At 36.9% G+C, this 25374-nt stretch overlaps 1 protein-coding gene across 6 annotated transcripts in view; it reads left to right on the top strand.

Annotated features, from left to right (window-relative positions):
• The window catches only part of DMD (dystrophin), a 1125431-nt gene that overhangs the window by 450016 nt on the left and 650041 nt on the right, over positions 1-25374 (top strand). For all 6 annotated transcript variants that reach the window (XM_054165808.1, XM_054165807.1, XM_054165806.1 and 3 more), the window contains 7 exons: positions 701-856; positions 2701-2871; positions 5090-5272; positions 6724-6858; positions 8092-8241; positions 17713-17874; positions 24414-24524. In XM_054165808.1, coding sequence (XP_054021783.1) covers positions 701-856; positions 2701-2871; positions 5090-5272; positions 6724-6858; positions 8092-8241; positions 17713-17874; positions 24414-24524 — 1068 coding nt within the window. The remainder of the gene's footprint in view (positions 1-700; positions 857-2700; positions 2872-5089; positions 5273-6723; positions 6859-8091; positions 8242-17712; positions 17875-24413; positions 24525-25374) is intronic.

Here is a 25374-nt window from a genome sequence, read left to right as displayed (position 1 = left end):
TGAATCAAACCAGTTGGAAAAGACCTCAGAGATCATCAAGTCCAACCTATTACCTAATACCTAACACCTCATGACAACTAAACCATGGCTCCAAGTGCCACATCCAGTCCTTTTTTGACCACCTCCATGGATGGTGACTCCGCCACCTCCCTGGGCAACACATTGCACTGGCCAATTACTCTTTCTGTGAAGAATTTTTTCCTCACATCGAGTCTAAACTTCCCCTGGCACAGCTTGAGACTGTGTCCTCTTGTTCTTGTGTTGGTTGGCTGGGAGCAGAGACCAACCCTCACCTCTCTACAACCTCCTTTCAGGAAGCTGTAGAGAGCAATAAGGTCTCCCCTGAGACAGTAACTGCTCCCACTATGATGGGAAGCTCTTTCACAAGTGAGAATAGATTCAGATAGATTTATGTAGTATAATATATATATATAGTATATAAATAAAATTTGCAGCTTACATACTATAGATTTTGGAAATGAACTTTATCTGATATAGCATAGCTTACCACATTACAGCTGTTCATATCTGTTTTATTTCTTTTCATAGTTAAGTCTGTTAATTGTGCTCATTTCACTTGAGATCTGTACCAAAGATATGTCAGAATCTCATGTACACATTTGCATAGGGATAGCATAGCTGAAAATTTGTGAAAATGCTGCTTGTCTAACATTCTGCTATTTTTTTTTTTTCTTTTTAGGCTTTAGTAAATGATATCCAGACAATCCAGCCCAGTTTGAACAGTGTTAATGAGATTGGGAAGAAAATGAAGAGTGAAGCAGAGCCTGAATTTGCTTCCAGAATAGAGAGAGAACTAAAGGACCTTGGTGTTCAATGGGAACACATTTGCCAGCAGGTATCAAAACTCCTACTGTGACTGTCTCATTTTAAATTAATAATCAGGTTTCACTTTGGTAGAATTTGTCCTGTGCACATCCAGTAGATGAGAAGCTAAATTTAGTCATATTTAGTTCACATTAATTAAACTTCTGGTTTAGGAGTTTTATTTAGCATGTAGCAATATATGTAAAGTAGCTTTCTTTATATTATAATACAATATATTATTAATTTTATAACAAAGTTATATACTAATATCTTAGATCTTAACAGCAATGTAATTTATGGCTCCTGCAAAGCTAGCTTTCTGAAACTGCTATTGAGGCATTTGCCAAAAAATGAAGTTCTGTATTTAGTGTGACATTTTCTTTGGTGTTTTTATACTCACATGCCATTACTGCAGATGAAGTAAGGCACTAAAGCAGTGAAGAGTTCAGAATTCAATAACTTGGAATTAAGAGTGCATGCACAAATGCATGTGTGTAAATTACAGTCTCCAATGATCACACTGAGAATGTGAGAGAAGGGGGTATAAAAGGAAAGGACCCTTCTTTCATTTTAAGACGTTCTTAATAAATAATTTAATATATTAAGCAAGCTAAAAATGACTATTGTTCAACTGATGGAATTTGGATTCCCATTCTTTATGACAGTTTGAAAAAAAATGTCTTTTGTGTTTATTACTTTTACTCTTTTTTTTTTTTTAAACTTGCTCCTTCTGTTGGCTACCTTTTAAAGCTATATTTGCATAACAGTAAAGCTATTACCTTTCAAGGTGGCTTAACAGTTCCTAAAATTATTACTCTTCACTTTCCATGTGATAAGTAGCCTCTGAATATTTTTCTGATGGACACAAAAAAAAAAAAAAGTTGATCCCTGAAGTCAGTATTTTATTGTTCCATTCTTGTTGTCTTTCCCCTTTAGCTAATGTGGAGATTTTAGTTCACAGAATCATAGAATTGTCAGGGTTAGAAAGGATTTCAAAGATCATCCAGTTCCAACCCCCTGCCATGGGCAGAGACACCTAGTTGCTTCTTTTTGTAATATTAATAAGTTGGATATCACAGAATCACCAAGGTTGGAAGAGACCTCAAAGATCATCAAGTCCAACCTGTCACCACAGACCTCATGACTAAACCAAGTGCCACGTCCAATCCCCTCTTGAACACCTCCAGGGATGGTTACTCTACCACCTCCCTGGGCAGCCCATTCCAATGGCTAACGACTCTCTCAGTGAAGAACTTTCTCCTCACCGCGAGCCTAAACTTCCCGTGGTGCAGCTTGTGACTGTGTCCTCTTGTTCCAGTGCTTTGCACTTGTTTCACAGAAATTTCAAGTAATGCCTTATGATTTTAGAAGTTTGTTGCAGTTTTTTCTGACTTCCCTGAAAATCTTACTGCAATAGTTCCATTCAATACCGGCACAAATTACTGTTTCTCTGTGGGTATTTCTAACATAACTTCATCAGTAATAGCTATTAAACACATAACACATATAAATGTAAGTTGGGCCACGAAGGATTTCTCGAAAGGATTTGGTAAAGTCAGCATGAGTTAATGTACACAAAATTAATATGACTGTTGAGAGCTAATGACTGGCATTCAAATACTCTTTCCCAGTGGTGGGAGATTACCCTCTCTTACAGTGCTGTGGCTGAGGGAGAGGCAATTTTCAGAATGTATATACATGTAATACATTTTCAATTATCTGTTATTAATATCTATCTAATTACTTGTTAACATCTGCTTAATTATAGAAATGCTATTAATACAGGATTTAATTTGGTTCATTTCAGGCTAAAATATTGTCAAGTTTGTACAGTAGTCTTGCTTCAAGTACCATGTAATCTTTTCTTTCTTAAAGGCCTATGCTAAGAAGGCAGCATTAAAAGGTGGTTTGGATAAGACTGTGAGTCTCAGAAAGGATTTATCAGAGATGCATGAATGGATAACACAAGCTGAGGAAGAATATCTGCAAAGAGATTTTGAGTATAAAACCCCTGATGAATTACAGAAAGCTGTTGAAGAACTGAAGGTAAAAGATGAACTAATTCCTTGAGCTATGTTTAAAGTTCTTTTTGAAGCTTTCATTGTAAAGAAAATCTGCTTTCTTTTAGGAAGCTGTCTTTTGAGATCTGCTTGTTAGCCTTAATTTTAAAGTAGTAGGAGGCTCAAAGTAATCTCTATTTGGAATATGTTGGAAGATAGTTAATCTTTCACAATACAGCATTGTTGTCTTTTTCTCCTTGCTGTATTGAATACTTGATTTTGATACAGTTTCAACATTCTTTTGCTTAAGGTATAATTCCTAAGAATCGTGTGTTAGCAGCACTTAACTGTTACAGTGAAATCAGTTTTGTGTATTCTCTTTATATTAGAATAGCTATATTGAGGATTTAAGGATGCATGTTGATATGTACCGAGTATGCATGATTTATTGTTTACTTACAGCAATTTAGAAACACTGTATTTTGTCTCTATTACTGTTTCTTTCCCATGGGATGAATATGGCCTTTGGACAAAGACACTAAGTTCATGTTCAAGCATGATTTTGCTCAAACACTGCGTATAGGCTTGATTTTTATTTCATTGTTGATTTTTTTTTGGCCTGTGGTATTCAGGAAGCTGGGCTATATGGGCTCAGCAGTCTATCCAACATTTTGTTCTCCAACTCTTCACTGTCTATACACTTTGCCGGTGTATGAGAGTATGTGACCATGCAACTGATGAGTTCCTTATCTATTGACAGAAGTGACTTCATGTCAGAATAGACAGAATATATGGAAATACGTGACAGAAGTTTGACTTATTGTCAAAAAATAAACTTCTAGTGTAGAGATACAGTTCTTTCTTTAGTAATTAAATAACAAAACTTAAATTTATACATCACACTGCATAATAAAATAAAGTGTATAGTTTTAGACACAATCTCCATTATGGATTTCCTACTGTATATTCTATACTCTGAGCTGCAGTAGAGGTACGTGCAGAGTGTGACACCTCAACCTATGCAGATAACCAGATTGTCATGCATCTCTTCTCCTGCTCCTGATAATCTTTTCCCAGAAGGCTTGCAAGAATATCTCCTATAACACAACAGACAAAATCTGGTCCAGAAATCTTTTTTTTTTTCATTCTGCAGCCATATCTTCCTGTAGCTAGGGAAGAGGAAAGCCAACAGCACCTAGTAAACTGTCTCTGGCAATAGCAGCCTGATCCCAGTTATTCTGGTTCATGGACCTTCTCAGACTCAGAGAGAAAGAAGGTTTTTGAGAACAAGGTTTTAATGTTTCCAGTAGTAGTGTGACTCCAGTCATAGAGACCATCCCATTGTAAGCACTCAAAGAGAACAATGCTAGGTATGACAATCTTATGTTATTAGTGAGATGGAGGAAGAGAAATGGATCATTTGTGGTTACGTAGGCTAAACAGGGGAAAAGGTGTCAGGTTGGTGGTTCCAGATCAGTTACACTGGATTTGTTAACTGTTGGATTTAATCCACCACCTATTTGTAGGTCTCTGTGTCCCTCAGGTCTTTATACTTCTTGCGTCTGTCTTTTGTTAAATTTCTCTGCCTTGGGTCTAAGAGAAAATTCTGTCTCAGAGGATGCTCCCTTTTCACTTGAGTCTCACTTCATGTTACTTCAACATTCGCTGGTGATGTAGGCGCTGATTTCTCTGTGAAAATGAGAGAATAAAATCAATGTTAATGCTCTCATAAATGTGTGAAATACACACTTGAGAAAAAATAAACTCCCTTTAAATGCAGGTTAATGACAGTGTCAATAAGAGGAAAATTAGAAATATTTTCCTTTTTTTTCACAGTCTTGCTTCTTTTGATCATACAATTAACAGGGTTTTTTTTCATCATTTGTGGCTCATGAGATGTTATGGCAAAGGTATTTGGAGCATATCTTGGAAGAATAAAATGAAGTACTGAAATGTTTTACTTTTCTGAGTCCTCCAGAAAGCTAAATAGTTGTTACATGTTAGATTGTATTGAGTATTGTGTATTGGCAAAAAAAAAATGAAAACAAAAATGGGTTTGGATGTATTCAAGAGTGTGTCAGAAAGTCTGGGAATTAAATTACTCCTGGGGGTTTATGTGGAGGTTGTTTGTGTTTTTTCTCTGTGACAGAATTCTATCAGAGAGATTTCAAACAGAATTATTAAAAATAAGTTTCCTTCTTAAACAACACCTACAACTTTTTCTTTTTTTTTTTTCTCTTTTTTTTTTTTTCTTTCCTTTGCAGAGAGCAAAGGAGGAAGCCATACAGAAAGAAGTGAAAGTGAAGCTTATAACAGATTCTGTGAATAATTTTATAGCTAAGGCTCCACCTGCAGCACATGAGGCTTTGAAGAAGGAACTTGATGTTCTGATTACCAGCTACCAGCGACTCTGCAGCAGACTGATTGGAAAGTGCAAAACTTTGGAGGTTGGGTATCTTGTCGAATGTTATATTTGTAACCCTAACTGCAAAAGTAAGACAGAAAGCAAAGATGTATTATCATATGGGATCGTGAGTAGCCCAAGGCTTTCCTGATATTATGAGCCATATAGAAAATATGATATGGTAAGAGTAACATACCTAAAGCTTTCTGAGAAATATATATGCTGAAGAATCCTATTAAAAGGTAAACCTTAGACATGGCTCTTAGGTGGGAGACAGCAGTGGCTGTGCAAGATTCTCCCAACACTAAGCCAGGCATCTGGCATCTGTGGCAACATGGTGACAGTGTCTTCACCAGTTCCTCTAGATTTCTTTCTTCCATGGTGAAGAATTTTGGTTAAATGTTCCTGAAACTGAACAGGTGGTACCTCAGAAACTGATCTGCTGAAAGGCTGAACCTTGGAGTTAGATATGATTTGTGTTTTTTTTTTCAGTTGTGAACTAGTCTGCAATAGCTAACTTCATACAGGACAGTTATATCCTGGGTAAAATTTATCTCCTCTGAATTTCCCTGTGGAAAATTAGGTGTGTAGTAGAAGATAATAATCTATATCTCCTTTGAATTGTACTCAGAGAGAATTGTTCTCTAAATGACCTAAAGCATCTCAATAAATTTATTTCAACATGTAACAAAAAGAGCAATGGAAACATGATTTATGGAGAGATTCAACATTTTGCTTGTGTATAAAATACCATTTTTGTTTGTTCATTTAAGCATCTTCAGGCACAGTCAAAATAAAATATTAGACAGTAATTTAATTTCAGGAGAATAAGAATTCATTTTTCTTTTCCTATTTTTTTTTTCTCCTCAACATTATGTTCCATACTCTAGCAGTTAAATGGCCTTAAATTACACTAAATGTGGTTTAGAATTTATGTCTTTGGAAATTTCTGTCAGAATTCTTGAAAACTCTGCTTTCAGGTATTTCATGAAGTTGTGCTTTAAGTAACTAATATACAGAATATATAAGCAACCTAACTACATCTTGCAATAGACATAAACTTCTAACAATAGTTTTTGAAGCATTCTGATAATTTGTATCTTATGACAAGAAAATTTTACGTAAAGAAGCATATGAAGTGGATAATTCATGCTGAAGAAGACTGAAAGAAGATTCAAGTTGGTTTTTTTTCCAGAAGTGATTACTTTTCCATGCGATCTACTGTGGCTTTCATCTGTTTGCCCAACATATTTTGGTTATGTATTGTGTTTAGAACATATAAATACTGAGGGGGAAAAGAATTAAGAAAATTAAAAAATCTTTAAAAAAAAAAATTTAAACCCTATGTAGCACTATAGCTATCAGATATCAATCATGTTGTTTTGGAGATGAAGCATGCAGTGCTTTGAGTGTTTTAATAAGTGAAAGCTAGCTTTCAATCTCCATGTGTTATCTCAAAAAACTTGTTTGCTTGTTTTTTTTTTCTTCCATCAGGAGGTATGGGCATGTTGGCGTGAGTTATTGTCGTATTTGGATGCAGAGAATAAGTGGTTGAATGAGATTGAACTGAAACTCAAGGCAACTGAAAATATCCAAGGAGGTGCAGAAGAGATTTCTGAGTCTCTAGATGTAAGTGCCAACTTAAGTAACACCAAATCACGTGGATCAATACAAAGTAAACCACTTTGCAGTAAAACACAAACAACTATGAAACAACACTGCACAATGAGCAGTGTTGGCCATCCTCGGGCCACGAGGATGATTAGAGGGCTGGAGCACCTCTCCTGTGAGGACGGACTGAGAGAGTTGGGGCTGTTCAGTCTGGAGAAGAGAAAGTGCCATGGAGACCTTATTGTGGCCTTCTAGTATCTGAAGGGGGCCTATAAGAAAGCTGGGGAAGGACTTTTTAGGATGTCAGGTAGTGATAGGACTAGAGGGAATGGAGCAAAGCTAGAAGTAGGTATTCCGAAGTCAATTCAGATTGGATGTTAGGAAGAGGTTCTTCACCATGAGGGTGGTGAGACACTGGAGCAGGTTGCCCGGGGAGGTGGTGGAAGCCTCATCCCTGGAGATTTTTAAGGCCAGGCTGGATGTGGCTCTGAGCAACCTGATCTAGTGTGAGGTGTCCCTACCCATGGCAGGAGGGTTGGAACTGGATGATCCTTGAGTTCCATTTCAACCCTAAGATTTCTATGATTCTGAGGTGCAAAGCATTTGTAAATTCCTATGTTCTCACTTAATTCAACAAGTGAGGTTTTGAATTTGAATCCACCTAAGTGAAACAGTCATTATGATTAAATGATGTTATGCCCAACATCACAGGCAGTTTTTGGTGACAATAAAATACATAATCTAACACATGGCCTCACTGAAGCCAGCCAAAACAAAATGCTGAAATCTTCAGAGAGAGCAATCTTTCATCCTGGCACCACAATTCTGTTATTATGGCTTAATCGTAATTTGTGAAACTTTCTGCATTTGCAGAAATTAGTACTTTGAGTAGATCAAAATACAAAATATTGCACTGATAATGCAATTTTGCTATTACACTTCATCCATTCAGATAATGAAGCAAACTTTTTAAGTACACAAATGCTTGCATCAGGCTCATTGGACATAGTGCATTTTGTTAAAATCAAGCACCCAGTTTACTGCTTTGAGAAAAAAACCCTTTGTTTTCAGTAATAAGTAGCATAGAACATTTGTTGTCAAGATATGGGACATAGATATTTTAATCTTTTCTCTCTACATTTGTTGTGCATGAAATGAGAATCTTCTTACAATTTTAAGACAAATTGTAATTGCTTTGTAGAATCTTGCTTGTAGGAAGGAAAATAAACTACCTTTTTGGCTCTCTTTCAGTCTCTGGAACGTTTAATGAGACATCCAGAGGATAATCGCAATCAGATTCGAGAACTGGCTCAGACTTTAACTGATGGGGGAATCTTGGATGAATTGATCAATGAGAAACTTGAGAAGTTCAATACTCGATGGGAAGAACTTCAGCAGGAGGTATGTTTAATAATTGACCTGTCCTCCCATTAAACAATTGACAACCCAGCACGGTTCAAAAATAAAGACATTTTAGAAGTGAGTGGTTTCCATAGGCGTGATGGATTAACTCCAGTGAGTTAGTACGTAACTGCTTGCTCACTCCCCATGTCTCCTGGTGTGATGGAGAGAACAGAAAAGGCAAAAGTGAAAGAGCTCATGGTTTTAAATAAAGATGATTTAGTAAGTGAAAGAAGAAAGGGGAAAGGCAGATAATACAAAATTAATCACTCACCACCAGGAGACTAATTCCTAGACAGTACTCCAGCAATGGCAGTTTTGGAAAAACTCCCCTCCCCAGGGCCCCTTGCTGAACATGACTCTGTGTGGTACAGAATATTTCTGTCGTCTGTTCGTGTCAGCTCTCCTTACTGTGGCCCTTTCCAAACCCTTGCCCATCCCTAGCTTACTGCCTAGGAGAGGCAGAGCGAGAAAGAGAAAGTTTTGGCTCTGTGCAGGCACTGTTCAGCAATGGCTGAACATCCTGGTGTTATCATCCTGTTTTGATCATCAGTTTAAACCTCAACACCATATGGGCTGCACTGAAGAAAATTAACTCCATCCTAGCTAAAACTAGTACAAGAGGTAACCCTACAATTGCAGAATGTAAGTGGCCATCTAGTGGATTTAACCTTCAGTTGCACATTCAGTGATGCTTTCTCTGACAAAACTCTTAGTGAGAAGCGAACTGTTTTCACAATTAAAGATAAGAGCGACTTTGTCCTACAGGTATAGTCTTTACTAAACAATACATTAAACTCTTTGTATCGATGAAAGATTTTATAATAACACTTTTGTAAAAAGACACATTTAGCACAAGGAGATTCAAATCTAGCAATAGCTAAATAGGATAGTTCATCACTTTTTGCTACAGACTCCATGAAGATTTACTAACTCTTTGACAAATCACACTAACAGGACAGTACTTTTTTTTGTTGGCAAATCATTTTGAAACATTGATACCTGTACATGAATATTTATTTTTAATACTAGGGGTTTATTTAACATACATTTGTGTGTACAATAATAAAAAAGGGTGTGTGCAGTGTATAATGGCAGGAATGAACAGAGTTCACCATGTAATTTTAAGACAATTCAAAGGATCCATAAGGAAAAAATCTCAATTACTAGTAATATATTAGTAACAAAGATGGGAACAAACTAAATAAATGCAGAACAATCTTACAGGACAGAGTCACAAGGTAAGTTAGTTCTGGAAGGATTCAGTACAAATGCATCAAGAAAAGATACTCATGGAGAACTGAGAGTTCTTAGAGTTCTGAAGAGAAATATAAGGAAGATGTTAAATCAGTGCTTGTTAAGTTCAGAAATTACTAAGGAAAGACCTAGTGACTGATTGCTTGGACTTGATCTCGGAGGTCTCATCCAACCTGGTTGATTCTGTGATTCTGTGAAGACACTCTGTATGATTGTAAACAAAACTTGTTCAAAGGTGAGCTACAAGGACAGTCAGTTTCAATGATGTAAAGACTGATATCATGCACAAATTAAGATTTGCAGAAAGCATCTGTGTTAGAGTGATAACAATCTACTATGACTATGATGCACTTGTCCTTGAAAACATCAGGAGTAACAAAACTACAATATAAGTTAAGGAAGGGTCCTCAGGTGTTCAGAGTTTAAACTACATGGTGTTATTTTTGTTGCAGTGAAAGTGCCAACATAGTCCCATACTGCTGGACAGTGTCATAACAGAAAACTAAATGTGGCTTTCTTTATATTGGGGTTTTGAGGGGGGAATGTTTGTTTGTTTGGGTATTTTTATTGGGGTTGGTTTGTTGGTTTGGTTTAGTGTAGTTTTTGTGTTCTTTTTACTCCTGACTTCTCTTTGAAACCAAATATATTCCTCAGAATTCTGCTTCTTGGGACTTGAGCATCTCCCCTGTGAAGAGAGACTGAGATCCCTGGGGCTATGTAATCTTGAGAAGAGAAGACAGAGAGGGGATCTCATCAATGAGTATAAATATCTGTGGGGTGGATGTCAAGTGGAAGGGGCCAGTCTCGTTTCAGCGGTGCACAGTAATAAGACAAGAAACAACGGGTTCATGCTTGAACTCAGAAGATTTCACCTCAACATGAGGAGAAACTTCTTTACAGTGAGGGTGACAGAGCCCTGGAGCAGGCTGCCCAGAAAGGTTGTGGTGTCTCCTTCTCTGGACGCTTTCAAAACCCAGCTGGATGTATTCCTGTGCAGAATACCCTAAGTGATCCTGCTTTGGCAGGGGGTTGGACCCAATAATCTCTGGAGGTCCCTTCCAACCTCTAATGCACTATGATACTGTGATATTTTTTTCCTGACTTGGAGGAGAAAACTGGGAATATAAATCACACAGAATCACAGAATGCTAAGTTGGAAGAGACCCCAAGGATCATCTGACCCAACTGTTTTAGGTGATAGTGTAGTTTAATGGGATGGCCCAACACCCTGTCAAGCTGAGTCTTAAAACTGACCAATGTAGGGGAGTCCTGTGTGAAGACAGGACTTTTGAGTAGACTTGCTCAGTGATGGATGAATACTGTTCAGTCTTCACAATAAACTATTAATTTAAAATTCATGCCAGCTGAACAGGTTAAGTGTAGAAAGGACAGCATGAAGAAGTGTGAAATTCTGGATACTGTTTGGATGAGTGTATAAGCAAAAAAGTTTAGAAATTTATTCACTGTTTTCCAACTTAATTTAAATATAGACAAAATCAGGTAGGGGAAGGCCCTTCACCCTGCTTTGAAAGCTTGATCTAATATTTAGTAGTCAATTATTAATGGTGAGATCTGTATATGAATATAAAAACTGTAGTAAAATTATTTCAGTCAGGAGTGACTCAGTCACACAGTTTCTTTACTGTATATTTTCTATCACAAAATATTTTATTAATTTTTCCAGTGAAGTCTTTTTTTCATAGCTACCTGACACTGTGCTACTTGTGCAGCCCTGTTGAAATCCAAACAGCATGCACTCTCCTTGCATGAAAATGCACTGCAGGCACGTAACACTACTCAACTTGTGTTCAAGGTCACTTCTACTTCAGACAGCCTAATAGACTATCATAATATGGTTATGCACCTTTATTTCAATAATTGTGCAGGTAATTACAAAGACAACAAGCTCATGTGGGCCAAAACTGATATGTGAAATATTTATTCACTACTAACAGCACACAGAGCAAACCACTGAATGATGCTGCAAGACAATACAGCATTGCTACTGAAACAGAATCATTTTTAAAGGCAGATAATGACTTTATGATTGTACGCCTTATCTTCTTTGGTTAACAAAGACTGAGTGTGTTTTGAACATCTGGGGATGATTGATAAGCGACACATACCCTATCTTTGCTTTTCAAGGACTGATTCACTTACAACTCTATATATTGGATCTAAAAATCCACTGTTGCCTGAAGAACTTCAAGCTAAAAATCCTAGTTGCTATCATCCCCTGTAACACCAAACGTGATTTATATCTTATCCAGCAAACTTCAGAAATGTCAGCTAGATATTCCTGAGCCTATGCACACACAAAACATTATTCTTCACATGGGCTTTACAGTAGATTCACTTCTTGGGGACTGTCTCTTAGGACTCTTTAGGACTCCCCTCAAGATTACTCATTGTTTCATTCAACAAGCACACATTCATCATTTGACAATATTTTTCTGTTTTGTTCTTCTCTCAAGAGAAGAACATCTCTGTGTTATTGCTTTGAAGGCTGCTAAGAGGGCTGGTTTACACATTCTGATGCACTATCCATCTACAGTGATAAACTGCAAGAGATAAAAATGTCCTTCTTTGTATTGTTTGTACTGTGGGAATACAGCTGATTAAAGATTAGTATCACTTTGTCACTGAAAGGCCAAATATTTGTAGCTACTTTAAAAACAATGTCAAATATTGCTAGAATATGCAAAAGAATTGCCTCTAGCTTGGAGAGGATTAAAAATTCCTGGGCTTTGAATGTCAGAAAAGGTGTTTCTAGTATGTCTAAACACTAATTCACTGATTCCAAACAAAAAATGGAGATTAACATTGCTGATTTGATACAAAACACCCAGGAGGTATTGTAGTATATCAGAACAAGAGGACACAGTCTTAAGCTGTGCCAGGGGAGGCTTAGGCTGGATGTTAGGAAGAAATTCTTCACAGAAGGAGGGATTTGCCCTTGGAATGGGCTGCCCAGGGAGGTGGTGGAGTCACCATCACCGGAAGTGTTTAAAAAGAAACTGGATGAGGCACTTATTGCCATGGTTTAGTTGCTTAGGTGGTGTTGGGTGATAGGTTGAACTCAAAAGTCTCAAAGGTCTTTTCCAACCTGGTTAATTCTCTATTCTGTATTATAAGACCATTCTACAACCAAGAATTAGATTAAATTTTCAAGTAACTTAAACAGCTTAATGAATTTTAAAGTTTTTTAAATTCTCACTTTTTAACTTTACCCTGCAGCAACATTTCTCTATAGTGTGTAACTGAAAAGCAAAATAAAAAAAGGCTAGCCTACTTCTCCCTTTCATAACAGACTGCTTTGCATGAGCTTCAATTTTATAAGCTAATTTATCAATTCTCTTCTGCATTTTAAATAAATTTAGCCTGTAGTAAAAGTGCTATAATTATAAAGGTTTAGTGCTATTTTTCTCCCACAGCTCAAATACTGAGTACTGCCTCAGCAACAAAACTCTACTTGGCTTTACCCTTAAAACTCTAACCAATTTCTTAATAACTGCGTGTGTGACTAATGTCATTAAATACATGAAATGTGTTCCTTTAAGGAAAAAAAGCAGCAATGTCTATAAATATAGCTTTATAACATTCAACATCAAAGAGTGAGATACAGTAATAACCACCTCTGAGCATCTCCAGCTTTCCTGATTATTTGATCATTGATCACCGAATGTTAGGGGTGGGAAGTGACCTCTGGAAATCATCGAGTCCAACCCCCTGCAGGACCACAGAATCTAGCACAGGTTGCACAGGAGCACATCCAGATGGCTCTTGAAAGTCTCCAGAGAAGGAGACTATACAACCCCTCTGGAGAGCCTGTTCTAGTGCTCTGTGACCCTCACAGTGAAGAAGTGAAATCTCCTGAACTGTAGTTTATATCCGTTACCCCTTGTCCTATCACAGGGTGTAATTGAGCAGAGCCTGACCCTCCCTCTTGACACCCAGACCTCAGATATTTCTCAGTCTTTTCTCTGGACTAAATGGCCCCAGGGCTCTCAGGCTCTCCTCATAAGGCAGTGCTCCAGTCCCTTAATCATTCAGGTAGCTCTCTGTTGGACTCTCTCGAGTAGGTCCCTGTCTCTCTTGGACTGGGGAGCCCAAAACTGGAAGTAATATTCCAGGTGAGGCCTCACCAGTGCATAGTAGAGGGGGTGGAGAACCTTCCTCAGAATACCACTGGCCCATATTGCGATCCTGTAATTGCTGACACATGGATAACTTGTTATCCGCCAGGACTCCCAGGTCCTTCTCCACAGGGCTGCTCTCCAGCATCACCTCTCAGTGCAGCCTTTCTCTTAAAATGACATTAGATATGAACAATCTGCAGTGCTACCATTTCCTGCATTTACCATTGATCTTTGTTAAATTCTAAACAGATTTATGTAGTACCGCATATCATAAAAATTGAATGTTAAGCCTAGTCATAAAAAAAAATCACAAAACATCAATAGAAATTTGTAGAGATTTTAATTTTAAAATCATCCAATAAATATTTTTTCTGCTGCTCTAGCAGCAGACTTTTTTCTTTGTTTTTATTTTCCCTGACAGCTGTCAACATTTTCCTGGCTCAAAAATAATTAAACAGTTGGTTATTTTCCTGAGATTTCCTATTTAGCAATTAACTGTCAGCCACCTCCCTTTAGAGGCCAAAGCTTTCAGCTTTATTAACTATGATCTGATAGCAGAGCGAGAGTTCCCCGTTATGTCCTCAGACACGTTTATACACTGTGATGTTGAACTATTTCTTCCACAGAGGAATAAAGAAATCTTAATCTTTCAGAGGAAAACAAAACAGAACCAGCAAAATCCCCAAAAAACTCATTTCCAAAACAAAACATTGTAAGCTAAAATATTTCTATATTATATTATACTATGTGATATGATATGATGGTATGCTATATTATATTATGTTCTATTATATACTATCATATCTTATTCTATCACAATGTCAAATCATCTTATATATGTATAAAAATGTGTATACATATATATATAAAGATAAAGAAATATAATTTCAAGTTTTAACATGCATATATAGGTTTTCACAAGCAGACATATGAGTTTTAAATTCAAGGTCATGTTCACAGATGCCAGGGGTGATAGTATGCCCCTTTTTGTAAGTCTGTCTAATTTTTACTCCATCAGTAATGGAAAGAGAGGAAGAAGCCTTCTCCATATTGTGACATTCCCCCTGGTTGAACTGATATATATTCCACAATGCCAGTAATAGTCTCAGGCACTACTTAGTGAACAGGATTAGTTTTTTGACTCAGCTGTTGTTTATTAGAGAAATATCTTAGTTTACATGACTTTGTTATTGTAAAGACTTTTTTCCATTACATTTATTGTGTGAATTTAACAGAGTCAGGGTGAAGGCTTGACATTAGGTTAACGTGCAAGACAGGGTCTGTTTTCAGTAAATAATACAGACAAATTAATTAAAGCAGCACCCATTTATATCTGAGAAAACCATCACAACTCTAAAGGTGCCATTCCCCTGCATTTGGATGTGTGGTTCTGCTCCTGCTGCCAATGTAATTCCTCTGTTGCACCAGAGCGTTCACATTTTGGCCTGATATGATCTGTTCATTCATCTAAACTGTTCATGGTTTTTGGAAACTATGTGCTTTCTCCTGACTTGGAAGACACAAAATGTCACACACATTTTCAGACTGTAATCAGTTTCTCTCTGAGGAAAAGGAAAGTGGAGTTATTTGCCTGTTTGTGTGTGTGTACAGGCTTTGTGTGCACATTGCAAGCACGCGTATGTATTTATCTGATTTCATATTCCTTTGAAATCCAGACATAAAATTTCAGTTGGACTCAGGCAAGGACTTGTTGTCATTCTTACCTTTATCTGCTTTAATATTTATGAATTTGGGAGTGTTTTAATTTTTACACTTGTAAAGCAGGATTATGATGCACATATTTTGTCCTGATATCAGCACAGATGTGACAATTTTTCAGTCACCACATATTTGTGATACAACTTTAAGACTTTTTGTGAATTTCCACGTACTGATAACTACTTTATTGCACGCACACACACTGTTCCTGAGGCTGGCAGCAAATTTATCTATGCACAAGCAAGTGCCTAGCTGCCAACAGTAGTTAGCATGGCTCAGCATCTAGCAAAAATTTGAAACATCAAGTATTGCTATAGGAGAAGTTTTTCAGAAGGACTTAACAATAAATTTGTGTCTAATAGATTGAATTCTCCAGGAAGTACAGGAGCTTATTTTAATGACTAACAAGAACATAACTTTTTCAGTGTCTTGTTTTTAAATGGTGAGCTTTTTGAACTTAGCATATGTTAGTCTGACCAGTTGTCTGCAGAGATCACTAAAGTCAGAGAAGTTTTTCTTCCCTGCTTCCAGGTGGATGTCTTTACCCTTGGGTTGTAGATGGCTATTTATCCTGTTTCTGATCTAATGTGTCTGTCTATCTACTGTATAGTGATGCAAATAGAAAGGTAGAATGTGGCTGTACCTTAGGCAGGCCTACAAATTACCCATTAGGTTAAATGGAAGCTGTGATTTTTAACCCTGCTTCTTTGAGCAGGTTGAGAACTTTTCAGTATAAAATCTCCAATCAAACAAAAGTAAAAGTCATTTAAGTAGCAAGCCTTAGTCCTGTACTGTGAAGTTACACTGTTTTAACAGTTCATTTGATAAGGTAATAACATTGCAGTGGCTCAGGTGCTTTCATTAAGATTGACAGCATGGATTTGATATGTAAAGCTGCTCAGTTCCACAGAAGGTTCCTGGAACTGGCAGTGATAAAAGATTATATGATCAGCTGGTTTGAAATAGCGCAAAGCCGCTTACAAACATAAATATAGCAAATACTGGTTGGATCCCTATCCTTTAACTCAGTCAAACAGCTAGCAAGAATGCTCACAAGAAATAATCTTTTTCATTTGTTAAATATGAAGCTCTATAAAATTTCTGAGCTCTGTGAAGAAGGTACAGACATATCAAATAGTCTCACTGAGTTGCTGAGAGATATTTTTGTTCAAGGCAAGAATTTCATAATAGGTATGAAATCAAATTAAAGTATAGCTGGCTCACCAAAGAGAAGTAGTATGATTTGACTTGAAAAATGGCAGAACACATAGCAATGTTATTTAGAGTGCTTGCTTTCACCCTTCTCCTTTGATTTATGTCAAAGAAAGTTAGTCACTTTATTCCATGGTCAGCAGCATGGCTGGATTGTACAGAGAAAAGCTGAATTGCATTTGAAAGTTTTGGTAATTGTTTCCTGCTTTGTATAAAGCAGAAACTCTGCTAGGCAGAAGCTGTAGCCTAAGTAAAATATGCATCCACAGGTGGACATAATGACAAATGAAAGAAGGACCATGTGCATTTTATTGCCTGCTAAATACCATATTAAACTGTTACAAATAGTAATAAAAGCTAGCCCATTTGTGTTAAGTGTTCAAATGTATTTGTGTTATAAGGAGAATTTATTGTTCTGATTTGGTAAACCATCAAATGAGCTCATTTTAAAGGATGGTATTCTTCTCAATAAAAGGAATGTAGTAAAGGTGATGGTAGACAGCCTACCATGGTACCGATGGTGGAGTAGAATCACGGGTTAACTTCCTGTGGTTAGAGTGATAATAGGTTGGTTGAGTCCACAGACAAAATAAGGATCCACGTGTGGGGTTTTTTCCATGGTAGGTAGTGCTTCTGTTCCAGACAGCTATTTATAATTCATGTAAGAGAGCTCTTTCTCAAGAGAGGCTTTATCCCTCTCACTTACTAAAGTGGATTGTCTTGGATGAGATTGTGATGACAGTAACCCTACTCACAGTAAATAAAATCTCCTGAATTATATAATAAGATCGGGAGGACCACACTATGCCTCAGAATGAAAGACACCACTATCAGGATGGTTTTATTATGCAGCTTTGACAACTTCTATGCTATGTAGAAATCTTCAATACACACATTGGTTTTTCAGGGCCCTAATTTTTAGGACTTGTCAGTTTGGGGTTTGGTTTGTTTGTTTCTTACGAAAGAGGACTGAATGAGTGGCAAAAAGATGCGCAACTTATCATACAAAAAGGTGGATGAGCACAAGTCAGGAGAACTATTTTCAATTCTTAGCCTGCATTTTTATTTGTTTATGAATTGTGGGAAAGTAATGTATTGTATGTATGATTACTGTGAATATTGATAACATTGTCACTGTTTTTAGGCTGTGAGAAGACAAAAGAGTCTTGAACAGAGTATTCAATCTGCCCAGGAGACTGACAAAACCCTCCGCTTAATCCAAGAGTCCCTTGCTGTTATTGACAAACAGTTAACAGCCTACATTGCAGACAGGGCTGATGCAGCACAGCTCCCTCAGGAAGCACAGGTAAGTTACATACAGGTTGAACGGATGTGCTTACTGGTCTTCTCAATCAACCAGAGAGTATTTGCTTGTCCCTCAGTCTCATATGAATAGCAGGGATTTGCAACATGATATAGTATGGAAGTGCAAGTAAATTTTAAGTAGCATTACTTTGAGACGTTCAAGCTAATCTTCTACTAAAGTCATATTGTTCTTCTGATTTATATTACATCCCTGTCTTGAAGACGTAAGGAACTATAAGACTATGGAAGACTATATAGTAATTTTAAAATGACAAAGATAAACAGTGCAGCATTTTGAATCCTAACCTGTGTCAGCTGTCAGTGGGCTTTCTTATATTAGTTTATTTTAATTCTTTTTTTCTTTCCATGAAATATGAATAATGTAAGGGTGTGTTTATTTGTTTTTTATTAGGATAAAGATGTATCTGTTTAATTTCTCATCCTGTAATTATAGAACTCTAATACATAAGAAACATTGTATATGAAAGTGTTGTTTTGTTGGGGGTTTTTTTGGTGTATTTGGACCCTTATATTGTAGCATTTTCAGTGCTGCCTCGTATATCCCATGGTTTATGTGCATCCTCAGGTACAATGTGGGCAATGATTAACATACTGTGTAAAAGGAAGTCATTCAGAACTTCAACAACTGAAACAGCACAAATCTCAACCAACCTGAATTAGCACACTTTATGGGAAAAAAATTCAGCTCTGTGCTTTTGCAGAATTTTATTTTGTTCTTGAGATTTTGTTATCTGATGTCAAGTTCACCTGATTATACTATATCCACTGTGAGAAAACCAGTGTAAAGGCTGCTGAGTTTTTCCCTTTCATGTTTTATTTTGAGATGCCTATGCAACTGAATGAAAAAAAAAACCAAAAAAAACCCCCACAAAGTTAATTAACAACTGAACAGATTTAATGCAAATATTGAATTTATCTGAGGTTCAGTTGTGAAGTTCTTTAAAATCCTTGTAGAGAAAGGAAATAAGCAATCAATTTTATATGGACAAATATACCGAGTCATTCCTTAAAATAAACTAGAATTGACCAGGTTGGAAAAGACCTTCAAGATCAGCAAGTCCAACCTATCACCCAACACCATCTTATCAACTAAACCATGGCACCGGATGCCTCATCCAGTCTCCTCCTAAACACGTCCAGTGACAGTGACTCCACCACCTCCCTGGGCAGCCCATTCCAATGGCCAATCACTCTTTCTGTGAAGAATTTCTTCCTAACATCCAGCCTAAACCTCCCCTGGCACAGCTTGAGCCTGTGTCCTCTTGTTCTGTTGATGGTTGCCTGGGAGAAGAGACCAACCCTTCAGGTAGTTGTAGCCAGCAATAAGGTCTCCTCTGAACCTCTTCTTCTCCAGGCTAAACAACCCCAGCTTCCTCAGCCTCTTCTCATAGGGCTTGTGCTCCAAACCCCTCACCAGCTTTGTTGCCCTTCTCTGGATATGTTCCAGCAACTCAACATCTTTCCTAAACTGAGGGGCCCAGAATGGCCATTTCAGCTGTTGGTAGAATAGGCGCATATTGAATGGCTCCTGTGGAGCTTCTGATACAGCTTTTATGTGAATGAAAACTTTCAGTGCAACAAAAGAGCCTACCGAAGTGTCTGCGCAGCCGGAATGGGAATCAGAGCTGTTTTCTGTGCAGGGGTCACTTTATCCATGCTGAGGGTTTTAGCAAACTGTTCAGCAAAAGATATTGCATTTCTAAGAAAAAATTTTGGGAGAATTTGTGATCAGAAAGATATAGAGGGTTTGGGTGCTATGTGTGTTTTGCTTCAAAAATTCAAACCCATTGATAGGACAAATAATCTTTGGTTCACATGGTTGTAAATGAATCTCAGAAAATAAAATTGTAATTAGTTTCTCTTTTCAAGTGAAATGAGCAGTTTAGTTTATTCCAAAAGTTAAGAGAAAGGGCAGTTAAGGATGTGCCACTCAACTTCTTTAGATCATTTTTTGTATACAGATTCTGTTTGCTTCTTACTCCACCATGTGGCACTGAGAACTTAATGCTTGAAAGCTACTGCAACCCAAGGTATAATGCTGAAAAAAGATGGAGTCATATAAAGTCTGAAACAATGTTCCAGAAGAAAAGCTTATTTATTTGCATACTTGATCCCATAATCCAAACTGAAGTCTCTTTAATTTCTCTAAATACACCAAGAATATACAGGTGATGAAGCCACTGTGACAAGAACTTGCCACACACTTACTTTAAAGCAGTCTTGAAGTGGCAGGAGGAAAATAATAATCTGTACTGAATATATCACATTTATATAACAAAACATTTTCCACATAATTATTTGTAGCATTGTCATTAAATGCTGTTGGGGAAGAGAATCTCCGCTTAGTACCTGTGTTTGGTGTGCGTGGTTACACACAGGGTTTTATATTATGGGACAGAAAATACCCCTTTTTCACTTCTTACCTGCACGTGACAAATCACTTGTCTACTGTTCTTTCTGTAGACTTACGTAAAATGCTATATGGACAATAAATCAAAACCACTGTTTTTCTGAGAAAAGCAAAATATTTCTTAAGTGAAGTTGGTTATTAATCTGTTTGATTTTTTTTTTTTAATATTGCTGTGCTATGATCAAAACCAAAGCTGATGTGATGATACAGTGGCAGAGTTGTTCAGTTGTGCAATGTATAACTTAACAAGGGTAATGCCACGTTTTGTTGCCTTCAGAGTAATATTTTGAGACAAAGAATTCATAGTTGTCTAGTTAGTAAAATGCCTAATGTTAAAGGTATTTACACTTAGTTCTCTGCTGAGAAATTGTGAGAATTATTTTGTACAGCAATGATCAGTGGTCAATGAGACAATAGCTGGCAAGCAGTATCAGAAGTATAAGCTTACATTTTGTTAGGTATTACATTTGAGTATCTGTGCACATTTCAATACACACCCTCCATAGCATCTGAACCCTGCCTTAACTATTAACTGCACAAAGTGTATTTGTCATGTACAACTTCATCAGTCTTGCATTATCAATCATATTTCTATTCCTTGATGATTTACTCTTCTCAGCTGGACTCTTAGAATCATAGAATTGTTAGGTTTGGAAGGGACCTCAGAAAGCATCCAGTTCCAATTTACTCTTTATTAAAAGCCAAAATAGACATGAACCACTGAGAAAAGCAGAGATGGAAATAGTAGAAATGGAAAAAGAAAATTAGTGTTTTATTTTGGATGTTTAGAAGAAGTAGATGTAATAAATTCATAAGTTAAAATGAACACCCCCCCCCCCCAAAAAAAAAAAAAAAAAAAAAGAAAGGTAAAAATAGTCATGTCAAAACTGAATTAAAATGGCCACTATAAGCAGTTGTTTTAAATTATATCTCTTCAGGACTGGCCTAATATTTTTGGCTGTGAGCAACTATAAAAATAATTTTTAAAAAAATCATCTTTTCTTGCTGTTATCCTTACTAACTTTTAATCTGTCCGCTAATGTATTCTCTAATTCTGCATTTTGATGTCAGAGTAGGTGATACATCGTTTCTCTCCTGTGGAGTAGTTTAAAAAAGTAAGATAGAGCAATCCCCATGCAATGACCCAAAATTGCTTAAACACTTCTCTTTTCCATGCTGTGCTGTTCTGACCTGCTCAGACAAGAAACGTTTAATTAAACCTTTCCCAGACTGACTCTGAGGTTGAACAAAGTAAACTGGATAATACAACCAAGAACCAGTTAATTGATGAGATGCAGAAGCAAACAGATGAGACACTGGATGTAATAGGCTATAATTTTTCTAACATTCAGACTTGCTTCTTCCTTTTATAAAGAGTTCTGACTTCCAAGACATCAAGAAATGACGTGGCTTCAGGAGGTAACTAATGCTGAATCACCACTTAGTTGGTCCATGTGCTGCACAGAGAAGATAGTCCTGTTACCATTCTAGTACTTTTCAAGAAGGAAACTTTAAGCAAGGAGAGAATGAATACTCCACAATAATCTATTAAATGAACCTCCTCTTCTTGATTGAATTGTAATTTTAATTGACTGTCTTTGTTTTCTCAAAACAAAAATACTATATTTAGAAAAATTGTATTGCCTTCTCCAAATACTATTGGCCATTCAGTAAATAGCCTGCACAGGGAGAACTCAAGATATGACAAGGATCAAATTGTAATTTTAAAACCTCTTTTCTGCATTTGGATAGTTTTTTATAATCTTTTGAGCCACACAGTTTTCATATTTTACATGTTACTTTAGTGTAAGAAAAATGCATGTGCATATTGTTAGGCTTATAGCTAGCCTTCAGGGTATCTGAGAAATGCATGTATACCATAGGAAAAGAAAACTAAAAAAGATTAAATCTGAAATCACTTTTTTCATGCATGAGTAATGGATTCAAATACCTTTCCCACCAGGAAAATACCTTGTCTTTATTTCATAAAGTAATTGTTCTCAGTAGTACTTATCTAGCAATTCCACTAATAACAGTTTCTCATGTTCTAAAACTGTAAACATAAAAATATGTGAATCATTCTAAATTATGTTGTATCAATAAACTTGATGTGAATTCTTTTCCATTACATTGCACTACTCAATGCTTCTTAATTGTTTCTCATAAGGTTGATTTATGTTGAATCAACAAGGCTGATGTTTTTCTTGAGATGAATTGACTTCATGCTGCTTTTACAGAAAGGGATAACTAGGAATGACTGTTAGAAAATGGTTTAAGTTAGTGTATTAAGGAACTACAAACCAGTCATGGCCTGATCTGAGAGGAAGGGTTCATGTGAGGCTCTTTAGGAATACCTAACTAGTAAGATGAGGCAAACTGACACCAAAATGGCTGGAATGATCGCAGATTTATTAATTACATGTTTGTGCAGATCACTTTGATCATACAGTGGTGCTTAACACAGGCAAGACAATTACCTAGTATGTGCCAGAGAGAGGGAGTGAGAGATACTGAGCTAAAATCAGAGGCAAGAGGAGAAAGAAAAAAAATCACCACTTTGTGCTCCAGTGACATCCAGCATGCTTGATGTCTTCTTGGTGGTGGGTGTGCACACTAACAGTTTGTGGTACTGCCTTTTATTCCTAAATTCCCCTTCGTTCCCCACCTAAGGGTGCATCATGTGCCACTTGTGTGATGGGACAGGCACATTGGGACCCAGTTTAGCTGAGTCATTCCTGGGGAGCATGTGCATAGTGTTGTGGTAGTCACAAGATGGCGAGTGCCCCAAATATTCCAGGTGGATGCTGCTTTACCTTTGTTTGCATAGACTGAGTTGTGATGGTGTCAGCAACTGCCTTGAGTTGGCACGGGTGTAGGCACCTGTGATGGGTTGAAATTAACCACCAACTAATTTGGAGAAACTACCCCCAAAATAAGACCAGCTCAATACAGTGTGAAAGCAAATGAAGTTGTACTTACTCGCAAACTAAAATGTAGAAATATGAAATGCAATGAATGTGTACAAAATGTACTATATATGCACAATATAAATACAATTTATGTACAATACAAATTCCTCAGACTCCCCCTGGGTGGATCCAGAAGACCCATCCACCTCCACCCCCACACCCTTTGTCCTCCCCATTACCTCACACAGTAGCCAAAACAGAGATACCTCTGGCAAGGCCACAGAAGAGAAAGAAAGGAAAGATGCAAGCAGAAGTGGTAGAAGAAGAAAAAGAGAGAGAACTGTTTATGCCTCTGCTCTATATTCCCATTAACAATCCAATAAATTATATAGATCTTATTATTTTTCTTTTGCATCCAATGGTAATTTATTTTACTTTCAGTCTTTGCAGTCAGGGATTACACTAAAGTTCCACCTACAAACTGTGTCAGCACCCAAGCAGTGTCTGAGCTACTACATACTATTCCAGGAGCAGATTGTCATGGTTGCTTGAGTACAAAGGGAAACAGAGAAGTTGTCTGAGACAAACTTCTATGGCAATGCAGCTTCCACAGAGTCAGTTCATGTCATGCATATATGCAGATGATGAGTGTAGACTCTGGTCCATAACATGACACGAATTCTTTACAGTTTTAGATATAACACAACTCCATGAAATGAAGATGTTGTTATACAAACAGGATACTTTCACCAGTTTTTCACTCAACTTGCCTAATTATACTGTGAAAATAAGAAGAAATTAGAATTGCAACAAAAATAACATTTTTTTCCTGTCATTAATTTTTACTTTTCTTCCTAATAAAAGCAGTTGTTTTCCTTCAGAAGAAATCATTTATAATTTTCCTTTTCACCCTACAATCTAATCACAATTTCTTTAACAAGTCTATGCAGTTTGTATCTCAATGTCTGAGTTTTACATGTTTCTGCAGGAGAAGAAGAGTTTAGTATGATCAAGAGAAAGTAAAGTGAGTAATTTACAGGCTGGTAAACAAGTAATTGTCTCAATATTTTCCTTTAATGATCCGGTATATAGTGTAGTGCTTCTGTCTAATATGTTCCAGAATTTAACAGTTACAAATAATATTAATGACACAAACATTTTCTTCAAACCCTGCTGATTACTGTCTTTGTTTTTCCATAGAAAATGCAATCCGAGTTAACAAGCCATGAGATTAGTTTGGAAGAAATGAAGAAACGAAACCGGGGTAAAGATGCTGCCAAAAGAGTGCTTGCCCAAATCGATGTGGCACAGGTATGCACATTTTATTTCCTTAATTTTTCTTTCACTCATGCAAACAAACAGCATGAGTAGTGGTGCAGTATTCTAAGGGTATCTCTTCCAGTTTAGCTGCTCTTTCCTAGCCAGAAACTTGGAATGGGTAAGGCATACCAGCCATAACTTCTCACTGCTCATTTTTACTACCTAGTTTGCAACAGTTCTACAGTATGCAGAGCTGGTGTAGCCAGCTGGTAAGGGCACTGTATGAGGGGTGTTTCGAATGTGCTGCAGTTGCAAGAAATAGAACTACAGTGAGCCTTCTGATATACCTTTAGAGGTATTGTCAAATATTTACACTTAAAAGCATTCTGAAACATTTGGTAGACTTGCATTTGAAAAACAAGTCTAGGCTGAGCTGCGCATAGCAGCCATCAATTTCAAATGTTAGCTAATACATTATCTAATCTAGTTTAATAGATATAGAGACACCTGTATGAAACTGAGGAAGACTTTATTAGCAATTAGAAACAATGCATATTTTTACCCATTAATCTGCAATGGGTTCTTGAATGTTTTGCTGCTGTTGTTTTTGACATTAGTGCCACAGTTCCTCTGGCTGCAAAATAAATTGCCATAATTTGTTATGAAAGACAAAGAATTACATTATGGTATCAACAGTAAACCAGGCCATCTGGTTTTCTTCATCTCTGCAAAATGGCAAAATCTCTAAAGTATGTTAACTTCAGTTTTATAATTAATTATGGACAAATTAATGGCTTCTTAACTATGAATTTGGAATTAACCTCGTATCTGCAAGACCAGCTATTCTTGGTTGAGAATATTTATATTTTCCTATTCTGTCCTCCTTCACAGTAACTCACCT

This window comes from Dryobates pubescens, chromosome 12 (assembly GCF_014839835.1).
Source record: "Dryobates pubescens isolate bDryPub1 chromosome 12, bDryPub1.pri, whole genome shotgun sequence".
Taxonomy (NCBI): domain Eukaryota; kingdom Metazoa; phylum Chordata; class Aves; order Piciformes; family Picidae; genus Dryobates; species Dryobates pubescens.
The sequence above is the reverse complement of the archived record's forward strand: the minus strand, read 5'-3'. Positions and strand labels throughout refer to the sequence as shown.